This window comes from Tachysurus fulvidraco, chromosome 24 (genome assembly GCF_022655615.1).
Source record: "Tachysurus fulvidraco isolate hzauxx_2018 chromosome 24, HZAU_PFXX_2.0, whole genome shotgun sequence".
Classification (NCBI taxonomy): domain Eukaryota; kingdom Metazoa; phylum Chordata; class Actinopteri; order Siluriformes; family Bagridae; genus Tachysurus; species Tachysurus fulvidraco.
In genome coordinates, this window is record NC_062541.1 from 6,172,978 (window position 1) to 6,189,618 (window position 16,641).

General features: G+C 38.5%; 1 protein-coding gene across 1 annotated transcript; it reads left to right on the top strand.

The window, feature by feature from the left end:
- Positions 1-11,714: 11,714 nt before the first annotated feature.
- Positions 11,715-14,466, top strand: sp8a (sp8 transcription factor a). Its single transcript, XM_027175592.2, is given in 3 exon segments — positions 11,715-11,856; positions 12,246-13,493; positions 13,495-14,466. Coding segments are annotated over 3 exon segments (1,332 nt in total). The 5' UTR covers positions 11,715-11,835; the 3' UTR covers positions 13,558-14,466.
- The last annotated feature ends 2,175 nt before the right edge of the window (positions 14,467-16,641 follow it).

The window sequence follows — 16,641 nt, forward strand, 5'->3', positions numbered from 1 at the left end:
TATTGCTCCGTCAGATTGTGATGAAAAAAAGCAGTGTGTGTAATTGCAGTTAAATGGAATGACGCTGGTTGCTGATGCCATGTTTGTATGTAGTCATCTGTCATCTACCCATTAATCTAAGTCGTGTGACACAGGGCAGAGATGAGCATGGATGATCATGATTTAACACACGCAAACACAAACACACAACCTTAACACTTGCTGTATACTACAAGAGCAGAATCAAACACTTCTACAAGGATGGGAAGCATCTGAGGATGTTTAGATAGAAACTTCTGTATAATGAAAGGAATACATCAGAATTTTTAATAATATAATTATCGATAATATACAATAGTATAATAATAATAATAATAATAATAATAATAATAATAATAATAATAATAATAATAATAATAATGTGCAAAAGTTTTAACACATTTGCAAATAGTGAGAAAGAAAAAGAAAGCTTGTTTACTCCAAAGTCACTTGTAATAACATAATAAACTGTGTTTATAACAGTTTATAATCACACCCTCCAGTGTCACCCAGATGAGGATGAGGTTTCTTTTTTGTCTGGTTCCTCTCAAGGTTTCTTCCTCTTCCATCTAAGGGAGTTTTTCCTCACCACAGTCACCTCAGTCAAGTCAGACTTGTTCGTTGGGGATAAATACAAACACATTTAAATATAAGTCTAAATGTTAATCTTGAACATTTTGTTCTTTATTTCTTATGTCCTGTAAAGCTGCTTTGAGACGATGTCTATTGTTTAAAGCGCTACAAAAATAAACGTCAATTGAATTGAAAATGTAATTATTAGAAGCCTAAAAGCAGTTGTTGATACAGTTTACACCAAACACATATTTTTCAACACTTTCGTGAATTTTTTGGTCAGTTTTTACATAAATGGACCACCGATTCATTCAAACATGGGACAAATTTGTTGTTTTGTGTTAAAGATGCAGGTGTGTGGGTCAAATTGTAGAAAACCACAAAACCACAAGTTTGTACTGCATTATTTCAAGTGATGGAAAGTTGGATAAAATACCATAAAAAGCTTCAGCGTAGCTTCATCATCCTCAAACCACAGTGTGTAACTGTAATAGTAATGAATACAGTTTAATGTTTGTCACTGTGTCAGTGTCAGCTCCCAGATGGTTAGAAGAGGAGCTGAGTGACAGTCTAATGTACATGATGCACACTGGGGAAATCTTGGTGGTCTAAAACACACACACACACACACACACACACACACACACACACACACACACACACACACACACACACACACACACACACACACACACACACACAGCACAACACGTGTTTCACCCATAAACACTTTCAGTTTTTATATTTAAAAACAACTGCTCCCTGCAAACACATTAGTAAAACATTAATATACAATTAGTATTAGTATAAATTGCTAAAACAAGCAACAAATTTTGCTTCACACACACACACACACACACACACACACACACACACACACACACACACACACACACACACACACACACACTCACACACACACTAGACTCTGAATTATGAGTCTTCATATTACATGAGACCCTCTCCGTGTGTGTGTGTGTGTGTGTGTGTGTGTGTGTGTGTGTGTGTGTGTGTGTGTGTGTGTGTGTGTGTGTGTGTGTGTGTGTGTGTGTGTTTGAATCTATACATAAAAACTGCTAACATATCTAATTATTAAGAGTGACGATGAAGGCCACACATTCATTCACACACAAACACATACTCCTAATGAAATGCATATACTAAATAAAGTCGGAAAGAAATGACAAACAAAAGAAAACACATTCTAAAATATATGAAAGTCTGTCACAGTCTTCAGTCCTGTTGCAATCCTTGTGAAAGGTTTTTGGTGAACTTTTCTGAACCAGGTGAGTGACCGTTTTCCCTCATGAGACAAAAGCAAGAAAGTTCTCTATTTCGGTGTTAATACAGATCAATGGCTTTGAACAGAGTAGCTGTCAACATGAACTACTGAGCTGACCACACACACACACACACACACACACACACACACACACACACACACACACACACACACACACACACACACACACACACACACACACACACACACACACACCACTCTCTCTCTCTTGCTCTCATTCTAACATGCAGACATAGATCAGCAACACACTAGCAGCTGCATATGTGTGTGTGTGTGTATGTATGTGTGCGTGTGAGAGAGAGAGAAGAGAGAGAGAGAGAGAGAGAGAGAGAGAGAGAGAGAGAGAGAGAGAGAGAGAGAGAGAGACTCTTGCAACACTTTCACAAACAGGCCAAACGCACCGTGTCAACACACATGAAGGCTCGTTGATGCCACCATGGATAAATATCTCTGCTTGCTGACAGCCAAGACCATGGAGAGAATCTCTCTTATTCACCCTCCCTCTCTCACTCTAGCACACATACTCACACACACACACATACATAGAGTGGGTGATGGGGGGATGAGAGACAGCAGATGTGAAGACATGTTAAATTGCCCCTGTGATGTATGGCTTAATGAAGCTCTTGTGTTGATCGCTCTCTGCATTCATCACTGGTCTGGTGAGGGAAAGCATCTCTCTCTCTCTCTCTCTCTCTCTCTCTCTCTCTCTCTCTCTCTCTCTCTCTCTCTCTCTCTCTCTCTCTCTCTCTCTTTCTCTCTTGCTTTCTGTGTGTGTGTGTGTGGTGTGTGTGTGTGTGTGTGTGTGTGTGTGTGTGTGTTTTCTCTCTCACTCTCACACAGCACAGAAAAATTCTGACAAACTGCAATTTCATTTAACCTTGGACGGCCGCCGCTAACACCTTCCATGGGACGATTTTCAATAAGGGCTGAGGGAAAGCTGTGATTAAACCAGAATGAGACACACACACACACACACACACACACACACACACACACACACACACACACACACACACACACACACACACACACACACACACATGTTCTCGCCTTAAAAGCTAGGCAGCTATGGCTCAATAACTTTTATTTCCATTACTAAACATATTCAAATACTTCAGTCTTTTAATAAAGATATTCATAATTCCTTTCACACACCTTGTGTCCTCCTTTTCCACTGTCCCCCATCCTCTTAAACACACCACTCACCTCTGCCCCTATACAAACACAATTTACACTTGTTGATGGTGAAGCAGGCTTTTGTTGATCTACGGTGAGACAAGGCTTTTGATTGGGATGATGCCCTTATGATTGGACCTATGATTGTCAGAGCTGACCTATAATTCCCTGCAGTCACTCTGTGATTCAGTCTGAATGATAAGGGGCAAGTTGTGTCACACACACAAGCACACTCACACACACACACACACACACACACACACACACACACACACACACACACACACACACACACACACACACACACACACACACACACACACACACACACACACACACACACACACACAGGGTTAACTAGCTGTGGCAGGAGCCCACTGAGCTGTGTGTGTGTGGTATTGGAACCTTATGGGAATAATATTTAAAATGTTGACCTGCTTGGCTCAGTGTAATTAAACTAGCAACCTGTGTACACACTCATTTATGTAACAGAAACTTGTATCTACAGTGACTTTGCAGGCTTTTTTAATCTATTCATCCATTTGAAATGTTTAAATCTCATATGTTAGTTTGTTTCTACACAGAATCAGCAAAAAAATAATAAAAATTAACAATCAAAATTAATTAACAAAAAAAAACAACAACAATAAATTCACTGTTGTACCTGCTAATGAAATACATATTATTTTAAATACTTAGCTGGAAACATAAATAGTTTAGTTAAATAACAGCTTGGTTATTTATGTTTAGCAAGTAAAATGATATTCCCGTATTGTACATGCCATGAATTATTTGGTTAATGATGCAAGAATAAACAAAATAAATTAAAATCCATTACATCCTACAGGCAAGAATCAAGTATGGAAACAAGAAATCAAAGCTCAGAAATAACTCTTGATGCTAGATTATTTAATTTAATAGCTAGTAATGCTGTTTAATGTTTTGTAAAAAAAAAAAAAAAAAAAATCAGGACATAATTCAAAAGCTTAACCTTGCATATAAAATCGTACAACTACAATATCTTTTATTTATGCATTTAAATCTAAATGTGAAAATATTTAACTGCATGTTATAGGTTTAGGTTTTGGTCTTATTGATAGAACAAGAGAAAAAAGACATATTCATAAAACATGGATATTAAGAGATGAAATGTATGATGAGTTCTGTAATTTAAAAAAAAAGGTAACTGTGTTATAATGCTGTGGTATATATATAAGAGTAGCATGAAGACTCAACAACCAAACTATTAAAATTGAATCCGTGTAAATCATTTTATGAAACTAAACACCATGCATATAATAAAATTTCTATTAATATATATCTCATTTTTAATCACACCAAACATTTAAATAAATCTTTTGAAACCTGTCTAATTACAGTTAATATGCTGAGGTGTTTCCTTCAGAGACAGAACAATAGACCACACATTTTTCTCATTTGTTTTGCAGTTACATTGTGTATTTGTACTCTGCTGTATTCTTTAGCTCAGATACACAGAATATTGTACTACTGCAACATTACAACCTCTGGTGCTCAGTTAAGCAGCTTGCATGTCACAAAATGTGGCCTAAAGTCCATAAATACCCAGCATGCCCCATTCACTTCCTGCAGTTGGATTGAGGCATGAATTATAGTTTTGCTTCACTCCAAATGTACCGGGGTTTTCTTGGAAGTGAACTGTAATTCTGTTCTCGGCTGAGCTCAAGCAGCTTCTAGTTCATACCAAAAAATAAGCCTAACAATTGTTTTAGGGACATCTAAAAAAAAAAAAAATGGGTTTAATGCATTTGACATGTGATTCTGATAAGAGTTTAACATCTTGCCTAAGGACATAATAATTCAGAAGCACAGAAACTTATAGCTGCTGACTTAAAGAAAATCTGCACCCTTGAAACTTATGAAGTTAAATATCCTTCTATTGAAATTCTTGTGAATTTGGGGGTGGAGTTGTGGGTGATGTTGGGGGGTTAGGGCACATTTTCATTGTTACCACAGTTACTATAGTGTTGAAAAGACCAGAAAAATGTAGTCAGTATTAAACATCAGGGATAAAACTCAGGGTTCAGTGTTTGCTCCTAAAAACTCTAAAAGAGATTTCTTTCATATTAAAATTTTTTCTGTGATGTCCATACTTATATTAAAGAGAAATCCAGCATTTTTGTGGAGATGTTAATGCAAACATTGGGCTCAAGGTTCCAGACTTCAATCTAGCCTTAAAGTGCAGTTGTTCTGAGTAATGGGAGAGACTCAGCTAAGCTAATTAACAATCTATGTAAGGATTAAGTCCCACTGGCACCACTATCAGCAGGTAGAGTGGCATTGTGGGTAAAAAAAATAGACAAAGGTGTCAATGAAAGCATTTAAACTAAAAGGATCAGAATTTAATTTCAAACCATATAAATATTGAGACTGAAGATATTGACATGCAAATCATTCAGGAAAGATTTTTCATGGCTGTAGCAGTAATTTCATTACCTTCTCTACACACACCTATAGCTAATAATTCCTGACCCCTGTGAACCCCTGGAGCATGTTTTCACCATTTTATCAAGATTAGCCATCTTCAGTTGCGGTCAATCCAGTATAAATCAATCCAGTATAAATTAACACCTCCACTAAAGGCTACTGTCTGATTAAAAACAATACACATCCCACTTAATATATGACAACTCGAGAGAGTGAGAGAGAGCAAGCGTCTTTCTCCTCTGGGAAATCTGCTGCTCTGAACTCTAATTAAGTCATTGTAGCTCTCTGGTGGATGCCTGTTTATTCACTTGGGGCCAACACAGACAGGACACAGGAGGTGTCTCTCACTCTAATGAAATGATACTGTCGCTCCATTCAATATAGGAATGAAGCATGAAAGAATTAAAAGGCTGCTTCTCTATAAGCTTGTTTGCTCTCTCCAAAGCTGTCCAAATGCAAACTAGAAAATCTGAAGCTTCAAAATGTCATTTAAGATGTTTTTCAGAACAATCCATGTTTCATCTCCATGTACAGTAGCTACCTATATACTGGAATATATCTGCCCCTGCATCACACTTTCATCTGACAGGTAGCCTTCGTGAATATGATATGTGGCCACTCCTTCTTACAGCTCTGTGAGCTGAGTCGTCAGGCTGACACTTTTTTTTATCCTTCATCTCATTCCTTACGCATCACTCCCTTTTCCGCTGATGATAGACAGCGAATAACTTCCGCCATTATGTCCCGGGGACGAGAAACAAGGCCTCTCAAGAGGATAATTACAGGAAGCTGTCGGTCCATCTCCTCCTCACACACACACATTTACACTTGCTTACACATGCTGACACAGCTGCAAACCTTGTTTCTCACTAAGAGTAGACTGAGAATAGACAGAAACAGGTCAGGCCTCTGAAACATTTAAGAGATGCCACTGAAACCATTTGAAACTTTCATATTAAGTAGTCTGCTAATATACTGACATATCTATGGTGCAGTTAAATATGCTAATGTGTTCACAGTGTTGTTGATAAAGCGAGGCAAAATTAAAATTAGACTTCCATTTTTGTTTTTAATTAAAAAAACTACATCGTAGGTCACATTGTATGTGCACATGCAAACTCATGCACACCTAGAGGTAACTGGACAAACCCAAAGAAACCCATACAATAAATGGTAGAGACAGGTCAAGGTTGGAATTGTCCTTAGGGTGGCAGCTGCTATCCTGAAACCATTGAAATACCTTACAAACTTTATACATTTTAAATTGATAATGTTATTTGTATTATTTCTTTGACTTTTTTTGTTCTTTATTGTGCTTGAAACAAATGCTTGACGTGTAGCTTTTGGGGGTCACATCTGACAAATAGAAAATTATTTATGGGTACAGACTTTTCTGTATCCTTATAAAGTGTGGGTCTGTTGTGTTAATAAGGGAAAGTGTGGCAAGTTGTGGCCTAATGGTTAGAGAGTCTGACTCGTAATCCTAAGGTTGTGGGTTCGAGTCTTGGGCCGGCCACGTCTGAGGTGCCCTTGAGCAAGGCACCGAACCCCCCAACTGCTCCACAGGCGCTGCAGCATGAATAGCTTCCCACTGCGTGTGTGTGTGTTCACTGCTGTGTGTGTGTGCACTTTGGATAGGTCAAATGCAGAGAACGAATTCTGAGTATGGGTCACCGTACTTAGCCGTATGTCATGTCACTTATGTGAAAATGTGTCATGATTAAGTTACAAAAGCTTTTCTGAAACTTTTACGTATTGAAGAATTTCCTCAAGAAGGACTGATCTCAGAGCATCATCTCATAGTTTTACAAATGTCACGAACAAGTTCATCCACTAATAAAAGAAACAACTAAACCTTTTGTTTTGCTTTTCAGTCACATTATATGTCTATAAATGATTCTCTGAGTCACATTTTATTGAAAGCAAAGTGACATGTAAACTATCCAGTCAAAGCATTTGCATGAATACCTTTTATGATTGTGTCTAGAGCTAAGTGATGTTGTATTATTCAGCCTTGACATTTGCTCTTTACAGTTACACAGTCGTCTATCAACAACTTTCTCAGTAGTGTTTTTTTTTTTTTTTGCAAGATGCAAATTGATGTTGGATTCGCATGAGTGCTTTGACAATCTATGTTTAAGCCCTTAAGGAAAAAAAGAAAAAAGTCACTAAAGACTGTAAGAACATATGTGAAAATAAAAAAGAGCCAAATTAGTGCATAATAAGACATAAAGAAAATACATAGGAATACATGATTCTTTGAACCTTCATTGTGTGAAGCACAGCGTGTGATTGTTCAAATGAAAATGTGCGAGCTTGCTGGTCATCTCTGTGCGATTCATGTTGTTTGTGTGCTTCATATGATATTTTATAGCCTGCTATTTCACGCAACGTTGCGTCCGCTAATTCCTTTATGATGGGCAGCTAATTGCATAGCGGGTAATTACAGCTGTTTGAGTAGCGCGCTTTCATAACACATAGATTTTTATTAATATGTATTTTAATTCAATTTTTTTTTAAAAATATATGTTTATATATATATATAATGCAAACACGCACAATTAAATAAGAAATGAATATACTTGTGTGGGGGTTATAATAATAAAAATACTAAAATTGCATTAGATTAGAAGAATTTTTTAAGCATCAAAACAACAATTAAATCGCCCTCTCTGTATTTTTCCTGACATTAGAGCCAAGCAGGCATTTGTTTTTTTTTGTGTGTGTTTTTTTTCTTCTTCCCCCGCAGGATTGTTAGAAAGCACGCGAATCGCGCTGCGTTTTGTCCGCGCGCGCTGGTCCGTGATAATGCGCTCATTATGAAGCATCGAAGGGAACAGGTTTCAAACGGGGATTCACGAGCGCGATATCCACCGCCATTCGTGTGGGAATAGAGAAGCTGAAAAGACCGAGCATCTGTTCCGGACCGGCCTGCAGTTTAGCTCAACCTGTACACCGGGCTTTGAAGTTTGCGACAGGGGTGAATGATGGGGACCTTATGGCACTGTAGATGCATGAGAAAATCATTAAAGACTATATGCACACACACACACACACACACACACACACACACACACACACACACACACACACACACACACACACACACACACACCACAATACAGAGAGAGAGAGAATGTGATTAAACACCACACACACACCACAATACATATTCCGCGTTGTTGTTTTTTATCCCCCCCCCCTTAAAAAATACATTTCTACTGCAAAAAATCTATTGCACACGGAAGCTTCTTAAACCTTGAATTCTGATTCAATCGCAAAGCAATCATTTCTGAAAATAAGTTTCGAGACCTTCAAACTGAAGTCAAATAGGATGTCTTCTGCCTGGGGAAAAAAGTTCTCTAGAACATCCATTAAGAACCGTTTTCAACATTCATGAATTATTTCCATGTCATGTAAACATTTAATTGCCTCCCCCCGCCCCCCCAAAAAGGTTAAATAATAAATGATTTAATTAAACTGTTATTATTATTATTATTATTATTATTATTATTATTATTATTATTATTATTATTATTATTATTATTATTAATGGTGGGCAAAGCTGTAAATAACAGTTTCAGCACGTTTATATTGATTTAAAAGAATGGAAAAAATGTAGGTTAATAATTAATGACCAAAACGTGGTCAGATTTTAGAGTCTGAGAATCTGTTTAGATCATTATAATAACTAGCACTTAAGGGAGCCGATTATATATAATATTCTATAAGTCATATATGTAAAACTTCAAAATCTGTCATCATAACAATTTCGGAAATGCAACAATTTCGGAAATGCTCATAATTTGACAGCCTCGAGAGCGCACTGGCCATACTGGTCATAGTGGACGCAAACTGGTGTCCAGATAAAGCTACATTTAATATACTTGCGTTGTTTCACAGTAACCAGCTTGGTCAAACATCACAGGCCCGGTCAGGATACACGTCATATGAAGCATATAAAACTACGCGTGATTAAAACACGCCACTTTATTAAATTTGAATTTCAAATGAAATGTAGGCTGCCTTCGTGCAGCGCATGTTAATGGATTCAATTCGTTTCAGTTCACTTCAGGAGTCTTACATTTAGATATAATTGTTTTCCCCCCTTCCTAATCTGTAGCCTATTATTATTATTATTATTATTATTATTATTATTATTATTATTATAAATCCTTTGTATGAGGGATTGCTCTATTGTTATGAGGTTCTTGTTTTATGTTGGAGCGTCGTTCGTAAATCGCTGAGGTGGATCGCCATACTATAACGGATGAAATACCCGATATAGCTGACGGTAAATAATCTAAGGGCGTACAAATATACTGGGTCCATACCATCGCATAATCTATCAGATGAACGAGTATCTTATTACGTGTAGGAGTGATCGGCAGTTTATGTGCGGAGAACATGGGGCGTGATCTACGGAGGACTATAGTACCGTGGAAAAGGGGGCGGCAAGCGGCGGGATTATATATTGGATTATATAACCGTATGTTTGATAATCACCGACGGAAAAACAATTTGGTGGTGTGTGGTCCCAACGACCCCAAATCTTGACAACTGAGCGTCTCTATAGGGAGTAAGCGGGAAAGGTGATAAACCACTCTAGATATGGGACCACAATGGCCCTTTGAGAAGGCAACACACCACAGTGGGACCGCCGATTGCTGTCGACGAGCGCCCGCACAGCCCAGAACCGAGGCCCCCAGCGTCACAATTACCAGATTTGATCTGGTGATGAGGAAGTGACAACAAGCAGCAACAGCGGAGAATAAGAGTATCTACACGTGACCTTCAGTGGGTGGGCGCGGAAAGATTGCAAGCAGCGACAGCGAGGGAAGTTGCGTATCGTAGTTGGCCGAGGAAACGAGGTGTGATGAACAACAGAACTGTTTGCCGGGCGACCGTGCGGACCGGATAGGTCTAGAAAATGAACGGGTTGTTAAAACTGTATGCGGAAGAGCACAGAAAGGGTTACTTCCAGATAGGAGAAGGAAATGCAATAGAATAGGTACCCACGCAGACAGAAGTCAATACAACAGGTGCAAAATCGCAGATAGAGAGGGTGAGCACAGCCCTCTTAGCCCCAGATGAGGAGTCCCCTTTGAACTCGGGTCCTCGCAAGGTTGCCGTCTTTAACCATTTGCAAAAAAAAAGGGGGGGGGGGGGGGGGGGGTTTTGTTATTGTTTTCCACAAGGGGTTTTTTCCACAGTCACCTCGGACACCTCGGACTTGCTCATTGGGGATAAATACAAACACTTTTAAATATATCTAATATTAATCTTGAATGGTGTATTATATTAATCTTTATATTAACCTTTTGATCTATGTTTATGTTCTGTAAAGCTGATTTGATTTGAATGTCCATTGTAAAAAGCGAAATTGAATTAAATTTGAATTGAATTGAATTGAATTGAATTAATGTCTCTGTTCAGCTGTTGAGGTCAAATCAATTATATTCATAGTCTGCAGGTTAGCATCATTTAAAGTGGCTAATTGAACCTGAAGAAAGATTGAAGTACATTTAAAGCTTTGTTAAAATAATAGTTAAAGGTACCGTGCGTAAAATTAATCAATAGAAATGGCAGAAAACATCTCTTTATCTAAACCTAACCCTGGTCCCATGTCTGCTTCAAGATAGTACAGTTTTTCTTAGTGTGTGTTAGTGAGGATCAGTAATAAACTTACTAAAGGTGGTCGGTTTGAGATTGGAATAAAGCACTTTATTTCTGAGAGAGCAAAACCAAGGAAAGGTAAAGCTTTGTTCCATTTTTCTCTTCTAGGTTGTTTATTGGTATATAAACCCTACTGTGTCCGTTCCACGTTTTATGGTGGCTGAAAAATAGTGTTTACAACCCTGTAAAAGCTTCCTTGGAAATATTATACGCCCGATAAAAAAAAAGGCTGTCATGATTTGATAGATTCACGTATAAACGTATAACGTTGCTGCGTTAAGACATTCATTCCAGGTCCTCGTATAGAATAGAGGGGATCTCCCCATCAGAAAAGATGACCGGATTGCGCTTCACCATGGGGCGACGCCCACTTGTAGTCTTTAACATCTGCACTTGTGTTGAGAAGCTCGAACACGTCAGTGGTGATGACTTCAAGACTTCCACGGCTCTGATTGGTCGGAAGCCGAGCGCACAGAACTTCAAAGCCAGAGAGTAGCTACAACTACACAGGGAAAGGGGCGGCGAGCATCAGTACATGACAATACTGCTTTAAAAAAACAACCCGATCCAGCACGTAGCCTATAAATGTAAAGGTATTCTCAAAGGTGGACACTTCTGGGATGGCAACTTCACTTCTAGGGGTGAGTAAGAGCTTACTGTTTACTTGAGAATGGGATTTCTTTAACTTTCGTTTTTCCCCCTATTTTTTTTTCTTGTTCGTCGATGGGAAGTTTGAGATAGACCTGCACAGTTGTAATAGAATGAATAAATAAATAAAATAAAAATATATTTGCATATACAGGATATATATACATATACTTGTAAAATAGTTAAACACCATTATTTACATTTGAATCATATTATAAGCAGGAATATGATGCTTATAAAAACGTGCAGAATGATGTAACATCATAGACTTTTTCATTTTACCCCAACTTATATTACCTTATATACCTTATATATGTGTAGAATTGTTTTTTTTCTCTCTGTGGTTTAACATGTTTGTGTTTGTTGTTTGTAATCACTCCAGGAAGAACCCAAATTTGGATCTACTCCTTTAGCCATGTTGGCTGCAACCTGTAACAAAATCGGCAGCCCGAGCCCTACATCTGCCATGATATCGGACAGCGCTTCGTTTGGGAAAGGCTTCCATCCTTGGAAAAGAGGTTCTCCGGGAAGCTGCAGTCTCGGGTCGAATCTGTCGTCTCGAGGCGGGAGCGGCCTGGCAGAAACCTTTAGCGCAAACGGTTCACCAGTTTCCAGCGCATTCTCACTAACAACCAGCAGCGCTTCCGGGAGCCCCTTCGGAAGCGATTACTCCGCGTTTCAGACTTCTGTGTCCATCACAGGCGGATCTCAGGAGCCGAGCTCGCAGCCCGTGTTCATCTCCAAAGTGCACACTTCGGTGGACAGCCTGCAGGGCATCTACCCGAGGATGGGCGTCGCGCACGCGTACGACTCTTGGTTCAAGTCGGGCATCGCTGCTGGGGACGTGGGCGCATCGCCCGGCGCCTCGGGCTGGTGGGACGTAGGCACTGGTTGGATCGACAATCCGCTGAGCGCCAATGGCCTCCAGACCTCGCTTCATTCTCCGTTGGGAGGCTATAACTCGGACTACTCTGCGGCGCTCGGCCACTCCGCGTTCAGCGCTGCTTCATCGCCACACCTGCTCGCCGGCGGGCAACATCTAGTTGATGGATTCAAACCCGTATTGCCGGCCTCGTATACGGACTCTAGCCCAAACTCAGTGGCAGGCGCCAGCGGAGCCGTCCTAACAGCATCGCCCGCTGTAACCCTTGCAGGCTCTCCACGCTCGTCTGCGCGGCGCTATGCAGGCAGGGCGACCTGCGATTGCCCAAACTGCCAAGAAGCTGAACGGCTCGGACCGGCAGGAGCAAGCCTACGGCGCAAAGGGCTTCACAGTTGCCACATCCCGGGTTGCGGTAAAGTCTATGGCAAGACGTCTCACCTGAAGGCGCACTTGCGCTGGCACACTGGCGAGAGGCCGTTCGTGTGCAACTGGTTGTTTTGCGGCAAGAGGTTCACACGTTCCGACGAGCTCCAGAGGCACTTGCGCACGCACACCGGCGAGAAGCGTTTTGCCTGCCCTGTGTGCAACAAGCGCTTCATGCGCAGCGACCACCTCAGCAAACATGTGAAGACGCATAGCGCCGGTGGCACCGAAAATTCAACATCGAACGGAGGCGTGTGCAAAAAGGGCAGCGACACCGACAGCGAGCAGAGCGCGCCGGGCAGCCCTGCGTGTCAGTCCCCGGATAACGCTGCACACTACGGATCAAGTCCAGACGGCAAGCACGAACGGCCTCAATTCAATCAACTAAACAATCTGAATTTGTAAAATAAAGGGTAAAATTGCGTTAAGGCTAGGTCAGTAAGCCTATTTCTATTAGTCCAATACAGTGGGTCCATAACGTAAAAAAACTTTTTAAAATGTTATCTAATATTTTATCCAAAAGTCTCAGGTGTCGTCATAAACACAGACAGGGAGCAGAGACAACTTCCAGTAGCCTACGCTATAAAGCCTGGAGAACTTCATGCGTCAAAGAAAATTCAACGAATACACCCTTATGTTTACTGTATATATTTAGGTTTACTATGAAATGTCTTGTTTGATTTAACTATACTGAGGCACTTTACTCTTCATATTTAAAGAAAAACTGTTTACTTTCTGGTAAGACAGTACACCATAAACTCAGCAAGACAGCACTGAGTACATCTGATATTTTAAAAACTCTGAATGGTGTTTGGCTGAAACAAATATCGATCAAAAATATTGCTTAGTTGTCACAGAAGGCTCTTCATGGCCTTCAGGACACTTGTGAAATGTAATCAAGCAAAGTTAAAGAATCCAATCTCAGTGTGGTTTTGTACCGTAGTTTTTAATTATTTTTTTTTGTGGCTCGAAACTGCTCAGTGCTTTGACTTGTTCAGTTTCTCCTGGAAAACAAACTGAAAAGTTGTACATACATTGTGTGTCTCAGTTTTATTTATCCAAGGGTTTGAACTGTACTTTGAAGTCTATCAGAGTCGCACTTTGAATTTATATTTATGATTTTAGAATAGGATCATTTCTATCAGGTTGTTAATCTTTTTTTATTTAATCGTTTTTTGTTTGTTTGTTTGTTTGTTTGGTTAATTTAATTGCGCATGTGTGTTTGTATTTACTGACGATTGGTTTTAAGGTTAATAATCTCTTAATAAAGTCAGATTGAGTTTGACTACAAAGTAAATTCACTTCTTATTTGTTTCGAAACCTACTATTATTATTTTTTGTGTTGCATTGTGAACTGCGGCTGGGTGTTAAACAAAGGTTATATGAAACTTTATTATTGAATTGGGATTTCTTTAGAATTTTAAAAAGCAATCTAGCTAAGTTTTAAAACTTTTTTGCATTTCATCACAGTGCAAGAAATCTCCTTATATTAAAGTAAACCATAAAGTAAAAACAACTGGATGACCTTCGACACAATTACAACTTTGATGTTACATAATTCAAATGTATGATTTAAAGTTTGCTATATGAATATGCTATTTTTAAAAAATATATCATTCAAACACAAACGTTCAGCAAATAATAATAATAATAATAATAATAATAATAATAATAATAGTAGTAATAATAATTCTTCTTCTTCTTCTTCTTCTTCTTCTTATTATTATTATTATTATTATTATTATTATTATTATTAGTAGTAGTAGTAGTAGTAGTAGTAGTAGTAGTAGAAGTGGTAGTAGTAGTAGTATATTTTAAACCAGCTAAATATAAACCTGGTCCTGGTCCTAAATCTGAATTCCTTGCTTAAACACCTACAATTTAACTTGTCAATTTATCGTCTGGGGTCTAATTATTACGTAGTATGCAGCTCAATTTTACAGTTAACAAAAAGACAAGTGTAAGTTTGCTTTTGTATTAAAAGATTTAATAAAAAGCGTATTTTTGAAAAACTCAGACAACATATCGAGAGTCTGGAGGTCACTGTAATAAATTGATCTAGGAATGCAGAATACAGTAAAACTGGGGAAACATGTAATACATGTGTGTATTATATAAAGATTAGGAGCATGTGCCAGACTTATTAGTTTGAGAAAAAGCTGAAGAAGGTCTGTTAGTTTAATTCTTAGCTTTGTGTTTAGTATAGAGGGCTGGGGAAATTCTGCAGTTGTTCAACCTAGACCTTTAGTGTTTCTTCAGTCTAGTGGACACCATCAAGATGGACATAGCATAGAAAAGAAAAAGAAGATCCTTGTTTAATTAGTCAGAAAAGTTAAAACAAGAGATGCTTCATGGGAACAATAAGGAAAAAGAAAGAAAGGGAAACGTAGATTATTTAATAATTGAGGTACCAATATAACTTTTAATTAAACTTGCAATTTAGTTTATTTAAAAAAATTTTATTGATATGATTTTTTTTATAGATAAAATATCGTATTATTAGAGTTTTTGAATCAAAAATGCTATGCTGCTTTTGTTTGGCCTCCATGTTTACTGCATGACATTGATCAGCTGTCTTCTCATTTATCATGGAGATTTAAATCATCAGCATGAGACTTTGATTGATTGAGTAATAATGTGGTAATAAAAGTGTAAAGAAGAACAAGAAGAAGAAGAACAACAAAAACAACAATGATGATGATAATATAAAAATTACATTACATAAAACATAAAGCATATATACGCCCCCAAACCACCACCATAACAGCATATTAAAACCAATGAGTATATTCCACTTATGATATCTTACCACAACTTAAGTTAAGGAAGTTTGTTGTTTTAAAACGCGGCATACTTTTTCTAAAGGCTTTGTTTAGCTTTTCCGTGTGAACCTGCCGCCCTCTAATGGCGCCTAAAGGAACTACAGCCTTTATGGTTCAAGGTTCAAGGTTCTTTTCTCAATCAGTCTCTCAATCTTATTTGCTCACAACGGGGGTAATTCTATAACATCACAGAGATTCATTACATGAGAATAAAAAAAATACATTCACCTGTTACTTATAATATCATGAGAGGCTCCAAGCAACTAGACCGACTCCATTTTTTCTTAGAAGCAATTATCAAACACCTCCACCTACCAACATCCACCATTATCAGAGTTCTGTTAATTATACAAGGGAGAAACTCCTTTTCCAAGACCAGCAAAAAAAGGACAGACTTGTAGGTGTACTCCAGCCATTTGGAGAAATGATTCCTGGTCAAATAAAACTGACTGGCTATAATGATCATGAAGGAAAAGGGTGCTTTAAAAGCTTTTAATCAGAAGGAGACCATCTCAGATGTGAAGTATGTTGGTGGCTGCATCATGTTATGGGGGTGTTTTGCTGGAAAAAGGAAATGGAGCATATATATATCATATATATATTCCTTTTTGATCTATAATAAGTTATATTATATAAGTTATATAAGTAAT